The sequence below is a fragment of the Aethina tumida genome, chromosome 4 (genome assembly GCF_024364675.1).
Source record: "Aethina tumida isolate Nest 87 chromosome 4, icAetTumi1.1, whole genome shotgun sequence".
Lineage (NCBI taxonomy): Eukaryota > Metazoa > Arthropoda > Insecta > Coleoptera > Nitidulidae > Aethina > Aethina tumida.
Window position 1 is genome coordinate 26,270,800 of NC_065438.1, and position 15,132 is coordinate 26,285,931.

Here is a 15,132-nt window from a genome sequence, read left to right on the forward strand (position 1 = left end):
TCAAGAAGTAAACATGATCCGATTAACAGCTTTTGTAAAGAATGCTATTAAATTAAAAGGGACAAGATCGCTACCAAATGCGCTCTAAGGCGCTTAAAATAAGTCAGGACCTTTGGCGCCAGATGTTATTGTGTAAAATTAACAAATAGATTCAAATTTAATTGGAAAACGTACTATGGTATTTTAGTATAATAATAATAGTGCTCACACCTTTATATATATTGTAACACCATTGAAATATCAAATAAGTTAACTACTAGTTAGGTTACTTTAGGTGCAATCAGATATCGTTAAAGTTATCTTTAGCAAATTGTATTAAATTAACAACATGTTTATTCATTTAATATTCATTAATAAGGAACAAAAATCGACAAAAATTGTTGAACTGTTTTAAAAGATACATAATTTACTGGAAAGATGAATGATAAAAAACTAACTTTAATTAATTCAGAAAGTTTTTGACTTCAACTGTTTATTTGAAAAGTTTTAATTAAAATGGACATCGAGGTAAGAAAATATTTTCAATTAAAAAATAGAATTCAAAAGTATAAGTCACTAATTATCGAATGTCATATCAATTTAAAAAAACTGATTTCATTAAAATATAATATTAAAATTATTAATGTAATACTTTTTTACGACTTGATCTGTAATTTTCAGATAAAACTAGCAAGATAAATTCTACATACACATACAATGTGGCCCATTTGAAAGTGGGACAAAATCAAAATCTAATGGGTTAATTTCTGATAATCTGAATATCTGTATATCAAATTTAACTATACCAAAGGATTAAGCTTCACTTGAAATGAGTAAATACATGCCAAATTTCATAAAAATTTTATTACATTTTCATGTCATCTTTTCCCTAAATTTAACCACGAATCTCTTTGTCAATTATTCTTCAGTAATTTCCACACATGATTCATTTAATCTACCATCAACATCAAATTTGAGTATTATGTGTATTAGTATAAGTGTAATATAATTAGTTTAGTAGATTATTCCAATATTATTGAAAAATAAAATAAGTTGTTCTATTTTTGATAGTTTAATCAGTAGTTTACTTGATTAGAAAAATAAATTCACAAGAAGATCGTGATTTTTAATTTCTCTACAGATTTATGGATAGCTTTATTAAAAAAATGGTATATACCCATTTCAGTAGGAGCTTAATCCAATGGTGTAGCTAGATTTACTATCAAAAATTACACAGTACGTTTTAGTTTTAAGTTAACGTGACAATTTGTACATAAGTGTGTATTTAAATGCTAATTGAAGAAAAAGTTTGTATATGTAAAATGGGACTATTATGAGGATGTCCCACTTTCAAATAGATCAAAATGTATATTTATATGAAATATTAATTTATAAATAAATAAATAAATAATTCTATTTACTAAACCCTATTATTTAGTAGAAAAAATCAGAAATATAAATATAAAATTTGATCAATAACTTTCTAACAAAACCAGAAAGGTAAATTGAAAATTATTCATATATTTATATGAAATATTATTTTATAAATAAATACCTGTATTTTCCAAATAGTATATTTACACGTATTATTTAATACATTTATTCTAGATGAAAAATTAGGTTTTCAGAAAAAAATAAAATTATGCAAATTATTATTTTAAGGAAGGAGTCGGAGCTAAGTCGGTTGAGGCGAATACAGAGGGCTGAAGGATGGGATTGCAACATCTGTTAAGATTGTTGTTGTCAGAATCACACTCTATTATCTAGAATATATTCTCATTACTTTTTATAGCAATACATGGTTCAGAAATTAAATAAAACTTTTTATTATTAATGTAGATATATTAAACTTTAGAAAATAATAAGTAAATAAATAATAATGTATACAAATAAATAATATATTAAATTATTTTATCATTAAATACAAAATAAAAATTATCAAGAAATTAATACCTTTAAGATTTGATCAGTATTCTTCTGGTGAAACTAATAAGATAAATTCCAGTTTATACGTATATTTCGATGTAATATTATTTAGTAAATTTATGTAGCTTAAAATTGTGTTGTTAGGTTTTGGGAAAAAAATAAAAAAATATGCAAAAAATGATTTACACAAGGTATTGTCCCTCGCTACATATACATTTTCTCTTTCAGTTAATATACGAAAATCGATAATTGAAGATTGACTATTTTTTAAGGCAATATATCATTCAGAAATCTATCAACAATTTTTTCAGGTTATTTGAATATATATTATTATTATTATAGGTATTAATCGAACAAAAATGTTTTCAGTATTCAGTACACTGATAGATACAAACTAGTTTTTGAAAAATAAAAAGCAACTGAACACACAGCACAGCTATAAAGCAAACATAAATGTCAAAATGTGGATTGATAAAAAACATGACATTAGTTTTTCTCAAAGAACATCAATCAGGTCCATTCTACCGTACAAAGTTTAATTTAGGTTTTTAAACGAAGTTCCATAGAAAATAGACTTTGTTGTCTCAGTATTTTTCCCATATTCCAAAATTGATAATAAAAAACTGCAACTAGTATCAATTGCTACACAATTTTGTACACTTTGTTATAGAAATATAAATATTATAGTGAGAATACTCAGGAATATCAATTCACTTGTTTGATACATGAAATTTTATAGTCGAAACGAAAAAGCACACTTATCATGGAATGTAAATAACGTTTTCTGAGCGCAGAAGAAATATATTTCAGCAAAGAACATTTTGAGCAACTATGATGTATGAAATATAAAATGCATTGAATAAAATATAGGAAATAATGTTACTTTCAAACATTTTAAAGTATCAAAAGATTTTATATAACTATTTGACTCTTGAGAGTATTTCCGATTTTCCTAATAATGGATCGAAATCGAATTCATTTATATTCATTTATGAATTTATTTTTATTATACTTTATTGTTTGATAACTTGATAGTGGGATTTCGATGATCCACTACAACAACAATATTACAACAACAACTACAACATTTATATTATTGTTTTTGTTTCAGATCTGTATCTCGTTTTTCTCAGAACAAGAGCGGCCACTGATTGGAACGACGTTTGCACTATCTGCGACATACCTGACATACGCTCTGATGCCAATAAGACTGAAAGACGCTCTTTTGGCCGGCACAATCCTTGCAATCACCCAAATTATCCTTCTCGTTTACGTCGGTCAGTTCTCCACGTTCGCTGAGGTAAACCGTTTTATAGCTGGCTAATTTTATTGTAGTGGGAAGTGCCTGTGAAAAATGCAGAGCTTTGCTTTTCACAGTCTTTCTTCTGCAAGACTATTCTACATTCTTAAAAATTGGCCATTAAATGTTTAAGGAAATAACTCGTTTTTGCTTATTTTATTTCGACGGTGATAAGGACGAATTTTACGGTTGGATAATTTACCTATTTGGTTATCTATTTTAAACGAAATTATAAATGAATGTCGGCTTTCAGCATTACGTCTGCAAAGTGTCTTTTTCAGGTGGGTTTTTAATTCAATGATATTTTCCAGAAGGACCCATTATACAATTTACACTTTCATTCGCTTTCGCATATTAGTTTAAAACGTTTTAATTAACTTGCCGCCCACATTTCAGTAATTACCCCTACAAAACATATTTCAATTAGTTGTTTGGCAATTATACAGCACAACTAAATGAAATAATCCCCATATTACTTAAGACACAATATGCTAAAAGTTTTTATTATATTTGAATAAAAACACATATAAGTTTTTCTCATTTTGTTTATTCATTACTAAATTACTACTAAATTAGTAAGTAACATAAAACGACAAAAATGTCTTAATAATGGTTTTAATTAATTTTAAAAAATTAAGGTTGAAATTTAAATCAAAACAATAAAAAATTATTATTTTAAGAATAAAATCAAATTAATTTATTCATAGCATAGTCTTATAATAATTTAATATTAATTCATTTCAAATTTTACATTACTAAACTAATATTTATTAACTGCATTAAGTGAATAATTTGTATATTTAATTATATGGAATTTAATATTTATTTAATGGCCAATAATATCGCATTGAAAACTTTATGCAGTAATTAAGTTTAATTCTGCAATATTAATTAATGGAAAATATTTATTTTTCAGACTAAATTGATTAATAATTTAAATATTTATACATTTACTATTGTGTCCAAAAAATAACCTGAATCTTAACATAAAATGAAAAATCTTATTTATTCTTCCAAATCTAAACTGATATAAAAAATCTAAGCATATTGACTTATTTGAGATTATAAATATTTATTTATTAAAAATTAAAATTGTAATAATAGAAATAAACATTAATAAAAAATTAAACCAAAGACAACTTAAAATTTAATTACAAAATAAATAAGATTTTGTCCATACATTCTTCCTATTAAAGCTTGTACCCTGCGTGACGTACTTCTTATCAGGTGATCCAGATGATTTTGATCCAAAGTGTCGCATAAGTCTGGTAGAAGTTGTCTTGTAGCAGACGACAAGATTGGTGAGGGCAGACGTTCAGTTTGAGCATTTCTAAGTGGTGGGGGACAACCCCCGTCAGTTCTGTGTCTGGTCATCCGGTCGCAGATGTAGTACTCTATTCTACCTCCTAAAAAAATACCATCCCATTATGGACCCACCTTGGTATGCGTGAACTTCCTGTACGTAACGTGAATTTATTCTTTGACTCGGAGGACTAAAGACTAGCACTGTTCTTTTATTACTAAATACTTCAAACCTGCTTTCATCTGTAAACATCACAGTATTGCACTTCTCATGCCACAATTCTCTTTCCTGACACCAATCAAATCTCGCTGCACGATGGGCAGACTAGATGAATAGTAGAGCATTATGGGCTAATAGAATAGAATAGCATTATGGGTCTCCTACAACGAAGTCCTGCATAGTTTAACCAATTTAAAACTGTTCTTGGGCTTAAGTGATGCCCAGTTGTCAAAATCAGGTGTTGTCTGGGACGTGTGCACTTTCTTATTGAATCCACCCGTGCTCCTATAATTAATAATCAGTCTCCCAGGTCAGATGTAACTCTAGGTCGACCTTCTCTAGGCCTGTCAAATCTTTGATAGAGTCTGCATACTACGGATTGGTCAACATTAAATGTAGCAACCACATCAACTTGTCTTGAGCCAGCCTGAAACATTCTTACAGCACGATTTCGGTCAGCTTCTGATAAATGTCGCCTCTGCGTGATTTTAAGAAAAGACGGTATAAATTAGTTGTTAATTTTTGATTCTGATTGTTGTTTTTTGTCTAAGGTTTTATAACAATTGTGACGCCAAATTTGACAAGATACCTGTAACAGTGCTACGAATCTAAGAAATTAATATTTCGGGAAAAAATATTATAATTATCTGCGTAGTTTAAATAGACAGATTCCATGTATTTTTTGGACACAATGCCGTATATATTTTTAAATAACAGCAAATATTATTATTTTCAGATTGGTAGCTGCTTCATTATCCTTTTGTGTGCAAATATAGCTGGAGTCTGCACCCATTATCCCAGAGAAGTGGCCCAGCGTAAAGCATTCCTTGAAACCAGACAATGCATTGAAGCTCGACTAAAAATACAACGAGAAAATCAGCAACAGGTTCGTAACTTAGTTGTTTCCTTTAAATTCGTATAATTATACGTTTACATGCCATCGAATGTAATATTTATCCATCAGAAGTAATTCATTGAGTAGATTATTAGGCCCTAATTTCATCTAGAAACACACACAACCTACTTTAGCATTGATGTAATTCCGGGCACGATGTTTACTCGCTGATGGCATCGTCTCACCTTGTATGAAATTTGCGGTAAACGCCGCGAAAGTGGAATCGAAAGATTTTAAGCACAATATGCAAAATCATGCCTCCTTCACCCATTTCCAGGCTAGACGTTCTTGACGTTCCTGAATGTCGTAAATCTTGGGAAGAGGGTTCTTGCCCTTGAGCACACAACATAATTTGCAACCAGGATATTTGAGGACTTAATTAAAATGGAGTATGAATTGAAATGGGATGACAAAAATTTACCTTGAATTGTTTTTAATGTACGAATTTAACAGCAGAGGTGTTTTTCAATTAAATAGAAGTCAACTTTAGAAATTTTCATTTGTCTTCTTAAAAGTGAAAGAATAAATATCCATATTATTGTCAGTTATGCAGTATGTGTGAGAACAACACTACGGTAATATAATTGTGTTCATTATATTATTAATATTTGAAAGGGCTGGAAGATTCACCTTAAAGACATGTTACTTTTAGTAAATGGAAGCACAGAATTGATTATCCAGAATGTGACGATAAACGAAGCGATCCATTATCCCATTTTTACCAGCGGGCCCATGCCAAACCCAGAAAAATATCCCCAAACCATAACGCTTTCTCCATCATGGTTCACAGTAGGTCAGTGTACTTGGGTTATATCTTTCATTAATTATTCTACATATCCATGAAATGTAATCAGAAATGAATTAATTGGAACCGATTTTCATCGGAAAACAAAATTATTTTTCCTTGCCCATCTGCCCAGTTCACATGTTCTCAAAGTATTCTCTATATTATGCAGAAATGAAGGGCTTCTTTGCTGATTTTCTACCACAGGGATCTGCTTCCTGCTGGCTCAATTAGTCTTACATGTCCTACCACTTTTGGGTACTCCTTCCAGAGTATTCTTTCTAATAATGTTTGTTTAAATTTAAATCGACTGAATATACGGTTTGGTTGCTTTATTTATGAACTCTGCTCGAAATAAAGTTATACAAAAACTATGTGAATAAAGTTATTCAGGGATATAAAGGGACGTACGAAGTAAATAAATATTTAATAATAATTTAATAATCATAAAATTAATTTAAATTAAGAAGAATAGTTCTTTTAATAAATATTTGTTGCTCTATATATGAGCGATAGTGTATACTCATTAGTTATTTTGTTACAGGAACGTCTACTTTTATCTGTATTGCCACGACATGTAGCCATGGAAATGAAAGCTGACATTGCAGGTCAGCCAAAAGAAGAACAATTTCATAAGATCTACATCCAAAGGCACGAGAATGTTAGGTAAGTTAGTTTATTTTTAGATTAACTTCCTTTTACAACTCCCTGTGGATCAATTCCTTTAGATCAAAATTGATGATAAAGTGTAATAAATCTTAAATCTTGTCGTTTCTTTATTCAAATATTTTCTTATCTTGTTCAATCTGTTACATTCTGGACCCCCAACATTAATCATCGTCAATTATAATGCACTAATTCATTCGACCCTTAGGTGTATTGTGTCCGTTCCTTTCACTCTTATTGTTGGATAAAAGACAAATTGAAAGTAAAACCGAATTTTAATTTATTATTGAATTAGTGTCTTGACAGTCGGTTTCCAATGAAATTGATTATGGACGATAAAACAATTTAGCACCGCACAGTACGATTATGTTCAGTATTACGTGGGCGACGAAAGTAGAGGAAAACAGGTTGACATGTACGAATTGGGCCATTTATTTGTGTAATCAGATTGACAGGAATTCGTACTCTCCTTTCTACTCACGCCCCGTGAAACGGTAAGTTACAATTTGTTTCCAAACCGTTTACGAGGGTATGATTCTTTGAAATGTTCCCAAGAGGCCAGATGAATGGAAGAGGGTCGTTCTTTTGTCGCCTTTAAATTAATTGGTTATGAATGACAACATTCTTGCTTGGAATCCAATAAACTAAATTAGTACGAGATTTACTCACAGCGGAAAAAGGAATTTTGATTATCTTCCTTTAATTGTACCAAATGAAAATATTTGCTTTGAAACGTTCAGAAGCCCAATATAATGGAGTTATGAAGTTTATTACATTTTACTTCACACATTTAATACCTTATTCGCAAATTAAAATTTTTATTATTGTTAAAACTACAATGTGCAACTTTCAAACCTTAAAACCTTTACTAACTCATGATTTTCAGATCTGCTAACACCGGATAACAAAATTTTGATCATTTTCATTTAATAGTACCAAATATTTGTTTTTAACTTGATAAATTTTATTATACTTTTACATTTTACATCTATCTTAAATTAAATTATTCTTCATTGTCTACAATACAAAACAATTAAGGAATTTGTATTTTATTTTGTTCAATATCTTAAGTATATCCTTACAGTACTACCCTATATATTTGTTAGAACACTGTATACTTTGAGGACTGAAGGTTCAAAGAAAAAAAATGTAACACTATTTAAAAAAAAACGTCGCTAGTGACGTATATTTCTTCTAAAAGATCATTCTCGAAAAAAACCAGTGTGCAATTTTCAACTCTTAAAACTTTTACTCACTCATGATTTTTACGCCTGCAACAACGGATAACAGAATTTTAATTATCTTCATTTAATTGTACTAGTTGAAAATATTTCTTTTCAAACCTTTTTGAAGGTTTATACACAACTCTTTCAGTTGTGTTTTATTTTCTCAACATTTTCAGATTTCTTAATTAATTATATTCTTACTACATTAGTACCTTATATATTTGTTACAAGACTGTATACTTGAACCATTAAATAGTTAAAGAAGAGAATAATAAAAGTAATTAATAATAAACATTTCTTCTTATTCTGAAATATAATTCTCGAAAAAATACAAAGGTATTCTCTCTTTAATTGTACCAAATAAAAATATCTGAAACCTTTGTAAGCCTAATATAATGAAATTTTGAAGTTTACTATGTATATTTTAATACCATCTTCAAAAATTAAAATATGCATCATTGTAATGATAATCAACACTTTAATTTGTATTTTACTTCCTCAATATGTTAAGATTTCTTAATTATATTACTACGATTTATTGTAACTTTTTGTATACTATATAACATTCAAGGTTAAGTGAAGAGGGATCATTAAAAATGAAAATGTCATTAGCCACGTATATTTCATTTGAAAGACCCTTCTCAAAAAGGTACAATGTGCAATTTTCAACCCTGAAAACTTTTACCAACTTATGATTTTCAAGTCTCGGTCAATTCAATAAAATTTTCCCTATATCTACCCTCGTCAAAAATTTATTTCTCAAAAATTCCTTTTATGACAATCATTAATATTTCCTTTTGTAAGAATCTGCATTACCCCTCTCATATATGTAAGCTATTAATAAAAAAATAAAGATAGTGGAATAAAGCATTTGCTTAAAGTAGTGACGAGGTGTATTTTAAATAAGTTCGGTTTTCGTATATCGTCCTGGGTGAATATTTTATTACCAAAACTAACAAGTTTGACCTACTTCAGCCTGGGTTGGCTTAAAAGATCGATGACAAATAAGAGACACTATAATGCAGGAATGTTGTTTGGAAATAAATAATGTTTTCTCTTTTTCAGCATCCTCTTTGCCGATATTTGCGGATTTACCACACTGTCGGATCAATGCACCGCAGAAGAGCTAGTTAGAATATTAAATGAATTGTATGCAAGGTAAGAGAATATTTTCTCCGGTTTATTTCACGGCTTAGTCTAGGGAAATCTAGAATAATTTATGGGGATTGGGAGGAATATATTCATTTATTACGATACGGATGGATGTTCAAAAAAAAAGGTCCAAGACGTATAATGGAATTAGGGAAAACACGTGAATGACTGGGAATTTTAAAAAGGAAATTTAAATAATACGAAAATTTAAAGTTGCAAAATATTATACCTTAATCAGAAGCTTGCTGAGAAATAAAAGGTTAGGTTTAAATCATCACAATAGTACAAATTTCATTTCTTTTCTGATGAGTGCCTTTATGTGTATATATTGATATATTATAACAGAATTAATCAGAATTAGATTATTTTATTAATTCACACTTTCGGACACCAATCATAGTCAAAAGTTCTTCGAGTCTCTCAGTGATGAAATTTGAGTATTAGTGAGATAATGAAATAGAAAGAACAATATGAAATTTGAATAAAATTATTGGATATTCTGAAATTAAGTTAAGTTGGTTCTCCTCCCATAATTTTATTTAAATTTCATATGGTTCTTTTTATTACATTTATACTGAGGTACTAAAAGTTATAAACTAAAACAGTCCATTTTTAACTTTAACAGTTCTTATGTGCTAGTTTTCTAATGTGCCTATTATTCTTAATAGTCATAATTGAGACAAAACTTTTCAATTTATGGGCAAAATTTATGTACCCTGTCTTAATTTATATAAAAATATTAGTAACATTTAAACAATCAGTTGTTTAAATAATTCAAATTGACATTAATGATTTATTTACATGTCCAATTAATTAACCTGATTATGAATAAAGTTTATTTACATTAATTTGTTAATGTTCATATACTGTAAATCAATATACCTATGACTATGCAACAAATTTGCATATTTTTATATTAATATTATTGACATGGATATCTATAAAATAATAAAAATGTTATTGAATATTTTAAATATTTAAATAGGTGAATAATTTTATTATTTTTTTTTTTTCGAACTGTTTAATGGTTATTTAATTTATTATTGTTTATAAATATTTATTACAGTTGGATGAAATTATAATAGTTTACAGAATTTAACAAAATTTATACACATTTTGTGAGGGAAAAATGTTAATAGTATTTGAAAATGTTAACTGGTTTTAAAGATTAAAAAATATTTTTGTATATTGCAGCATATTAGTCACATTTTAATCGCTTTTGTATTAATTGTGTTTAAAATGTTAGCGTTAGTCATCATTTATTATCGATATATCTCCACATAAACAATTGGATCGAGTGAACCAATCTTTACTCGAAAATTATCCGGCGATTGTCAACAGAAAAGACAACATTCTGCAACTCGAGAAGTAAGAACAAATTGATCAAAACGAACACTGGAAACACAGATATTGCACAAAATTTTTAGTGGCAAAAATTCTAAAATTTGTATGTTGTCCAAAGTGCCATTTCGAGATATTTTACTCAAAAATCAATTAATTTTTATCCAAACATTTTGGTCCCCCTCATATTATTGGAAATCTCTTTGAAATTGCTATTTAGCACCACAACTTTATTAGTCCTCTTCTATCAATCTACTTTTCTGGATACCGATCCAGGCAAGTTATAACAGCTACTGCATAATGAAGTTGTGCCTGTTGAAAATGTAATAAGTTTTCATGTCAAATAAATAATATCAAAGAACGCACTGAAAAACACATTTGCATCAAATAATTTTTTTACTATTCGATAAACTGTAATTGAATGTGCCAAATTGATGTAAGGCGGTGGTAAACAACGAAGGAGTTCCGTCTGGATATTAATTTTTAATAAAAAAGATAAATAAATATGGCATAATTAATATAAATAACATAATAATAAATATTTGGATATTTGGTGGATGTTATTATTTTAACTTTTGAAGGGATTGTAATATCATTTTACAATACAATACAAATTTCTATTTAATTAGTAAAAAAATTACTTTTTATTAATTCATTATATGTCCACCTTAGACTTTGGTTTTATTGCAATAAATATTTAGATGTTCAGCAGACACTATGTTTATTTGGCCACTCAAATTTTTATCAATAAATAAGGAATTAATAACAAAATCTCCTATAATTCCTATCCAGCCATGATGTTTTTCAAGATGATACTGTGCATGATTTTTTCTGATGAGGTTAGGATTTTCATTGTTCTAATAACAAGTCAAGTTGTTGAATAATATATATTTTAAATTAGTAGAATTTATCATGTTACAATACATTTCTAACACCTGCAGGAGAGCAAAGTGGCCAAGAACCACAACATGGGTGCCCTAGGTTGGTTTCTTTTTCCATTCAATTCAATTGCAAACAAACCCGCGTGTTACAATTTTAAAACCATCTCTAGAACATATTTATGACGCACATTTTTGCCAGGGTGAATTTATTAAATGCCGCTGCAATTCGTAAAGCACAACAATTTTGTGCGCCATAAATAAAAATCATTTTCAACACGATCAGCGTTATGTAAACCAAACTAAACAATATGAATAACAGCAGTTTTTATAAAATAAATCTCCTTTATAAATCCAACAAAAACAAATACATTATTGAATTAAGTTTATGTCGGGACGAAAATTTCAAATTAATAAAAGTCCTAGTAACACGGGTAGGTGAATACTTGGACCATAGAGTATATCAGAAGCCTACTCACACCGATCGGTATCTACATAAACTATCCAATTATCATCCAAGTTAAAAACAAGAGATTACAAAATACTGGGAGAACCAAGAAGATATGAGCAGCACATTAAACAACAAGTGCACTTAGAAATAACACTAGAGGCCAATGTATACGCTCAGAAATACGAAGAACAATACCTCATTATAATAAAAAAAATATCTAATAAGTCTACGAATGTAAAAACTTAGGTACTAATTTATAATATTTGTACAGTTTTGAAAGCAACAGGAAAAATTCAATACAGTCTTAGGTCCGTAGAAGACTCTGGAATATATCGCATATCATGCTCTTGCGGAAGTGTATATAATACAACAAAACATTCACTGAGAACTAAGATTTAAGAACACAAACAAAGTAGGATAATCAGAAAAATTTGCTGAATTAATAGATGGAAATCACTATATAAAATTCCAAAAAACACAAGTACATCTTCGAAAAGTGTATCTATCTCTAGAATGGTTAGGGAAGCAATTAAGATTAACAAACACAGAAATAATTTGAACACAAGTACATCTTCGAAAAGTGTATCTATCTCTAGAATGGTTAGAGAAGCAATTAAGATTAACAAACACAGAAATAATTTGAACAGTAAAAAAGACCTTAAAATTTTCAAAGTTCACTAGTTTCAAAAAATACAAAAAGTGCTAAGAAAATAAGAACGACAATTGAGCGAGATTTCTCGAACATGCTAGCGAAACATCTGACAATCTGAAAATAATTAATTATTAGAGTTATTTTATGCATTTAATTTAAAAATCTAAAAGCACTATAAGACACAGATTACCTAAAATGATGATAATGCTTTTATGAAAATAATGTTCATCTATGTCCACAAATAAAAAATAGATATAGAAAAGTAAAAAAAAAAATAAAATAAGAAAAAAAATACCATTTTTACATACAATTTACAAAATTTCCAAATATGACCCTTTGGCGATTTTTCAATAAGGGAAAGACTATTAACATTTTCAAATTCTACGTAAAATTTTACCATACCCTGTATTAAGGAATCCATTAGACATGGTATAACTTCTAGGACACTTGGTATATCAAAATGACATCTGGTATAGATAAATAGTATGGAGAGAGGAGAATTTTCGCATTTTTTCACTTTTCGATCACTTTTAAATGGAATATCTGTATATTTTTACATGTTCGGATTTCTGAGACAATTCTCGATTAAATTGTTGCCAGTTTTACCGAAAATAGTACCATTTTAGAATTTTTAAATGGAATACCTCTTCATAATTTTGGATTTCTGAGTGACATTTAAAAAAAATTTACGCCTACTTGATTTTTTTAGAGTCATTTGTCGTATTGCATCTAGGTGGTCGTAATGGTACGTAAACTATTCTAAGAACGTAATTAGTTTGACAGATATGAATAAAATAAATCAATGTCTAATCAATTTTTAACAGCCACTTTTTGAAAAAAAAGTTGTGAATCTAACAATACCAATTTATTTGCAATTGAATTAAAAGTAACCTCATAAATTAAATTATTACTAAACGAAATACTGGATAATAAATGGCACTAAAACTAAAGTATTCGTAATTTGTTTTTAAATGTCACAGTCTGATCTGAAAATTGCCTCAGAAATCCAAAAATGTAACAATATATAGGGTATTCCATTAAAAATACTTAAACGGAACCATTTTCGGTGAACCGGAAGTTCCCGGAAAGTGAAAATATGCGAAAACTCCTCTAACTTCACCATATACCCATATCAGATCTCATTTTGATATACCAAATGTTCTAGAAGTTATACTGTGTCTAATGGATTCATTGACACCACGTAGAAACTACGATGTTTGTGTAAATTGATGTTATCAAGGTAATATATAAATTAAATATAAGTACATTTTTTAAATGTAAATTTATTTATAAATCGGTGATCAACTTAATCAACATTCTATATTACCATATTAATTACCACCTTATTTAATTACAAACATATACCAAAAATTTAATAATCCACAACATTTCATAAGTATTTATTACGTTACATCAATTTTGGGAACTAATTTAACATTTATTAAATAATACATATAATTTTTAGAATTTAACACTGTCGTATATTATTGTTTATTGCCGTTGAATTTTATATTAAACTGATCGTTGCAAATAATGTAAAAGTTTCTAAAAACAAAGTAGTACGGTGGTTTAGTATTAAATTACCAATTACATGTTTTTCATACATCCGAATTCCCCGTGGTTCGAAACCTACCTGCTTTTGTGAAAGTTTATTTAGTTAAAACAGGCTTGAGCAAATAGAGTTGCATGTTTAAAACATTTCGAAATGAGTACGGTTTGATTCACACACTATTGAGTTTGACTACTACCACGGTAGCTCAATTTTATTTCGAACGCATCGTTCAATATTAAATGAACACCGGATATTATGGTCAACATTTTGCAATGGATCCATATGCATAATTGCATGGTCAATGTCGACGTTGTTTCAATTTTGATTAAAATTATTACCAGTGGGTATTCAATTTAAAGAATCTGTAATAACCTTTCCTCGTTACTGTTTTTAACTAGTTACTTTGGTGAAGTTTTGCCATATTTTAATACGGGCAATAAAAACTTCTAATTATAACTTGAAATAGTTTTCTAATTTAATTTTTGTTCATCTTTAATGTTCTTTAAATAAAGCCGTTTTATACATTATTGGTGATTGACGTTGGTTCCAGGTTCGACAGATTGGCCGCTGAACATCATTGTTTAAGAATCAAACTTTTGGGCGACTGCTACTATTGCGTTTCAGGATTGCCTGAACCAAGACCGGATCATGCTCATTGCACTGTCGAAATGGGCTTGGATATGATTGATGCTATAGCGTGAGTAATTAATTATTAATTTATAATTTGAAAAAGCCATTTTAAAGTTACTCGAGGTTGCCATTTTAAACTATAAATTTATAATTAGATAAATGAATCCCTCCATCAATC

The 15,132-nt window shown here is 28.7% G+C and overlaps 1 protein-coding gene across 1 annotated transcript in view; it reads left to right on the plus strand.

Annotated features, from left to right (window-relative positions):
* Window positions 1–15,132, plus strand: part of LOC109594012 (adenylate cyclase type 6) — a 158,063-nt gene that overhangs the window by 120,459 nt on the left and 22,472 nt on the right. The window contains exons 7-11 of the mRNA XM_049966368.1: window positions 3,017–3,205; window positions 5,464–5,613; window positions 6,951–7,072; window positions 9,364–9,456; window positions 14,875–15,021. Of these exons, the coding sequence (XP_049822325.1) occupies window positions 3,017–3,205; window positions 5,464–5,613; window positions 6,951–7,072; window positions 9,364–9,456; window positions 14,875–15,021 (701 nt within the window). The remainder of the gene's footprint in view (window positions 1–3,016; window positions 3,206–5,463; window positions 5,614–6,950; window positions 7,073–9,363; window positions 9,457–14,874; window positions 15,022–15,132) is intronic.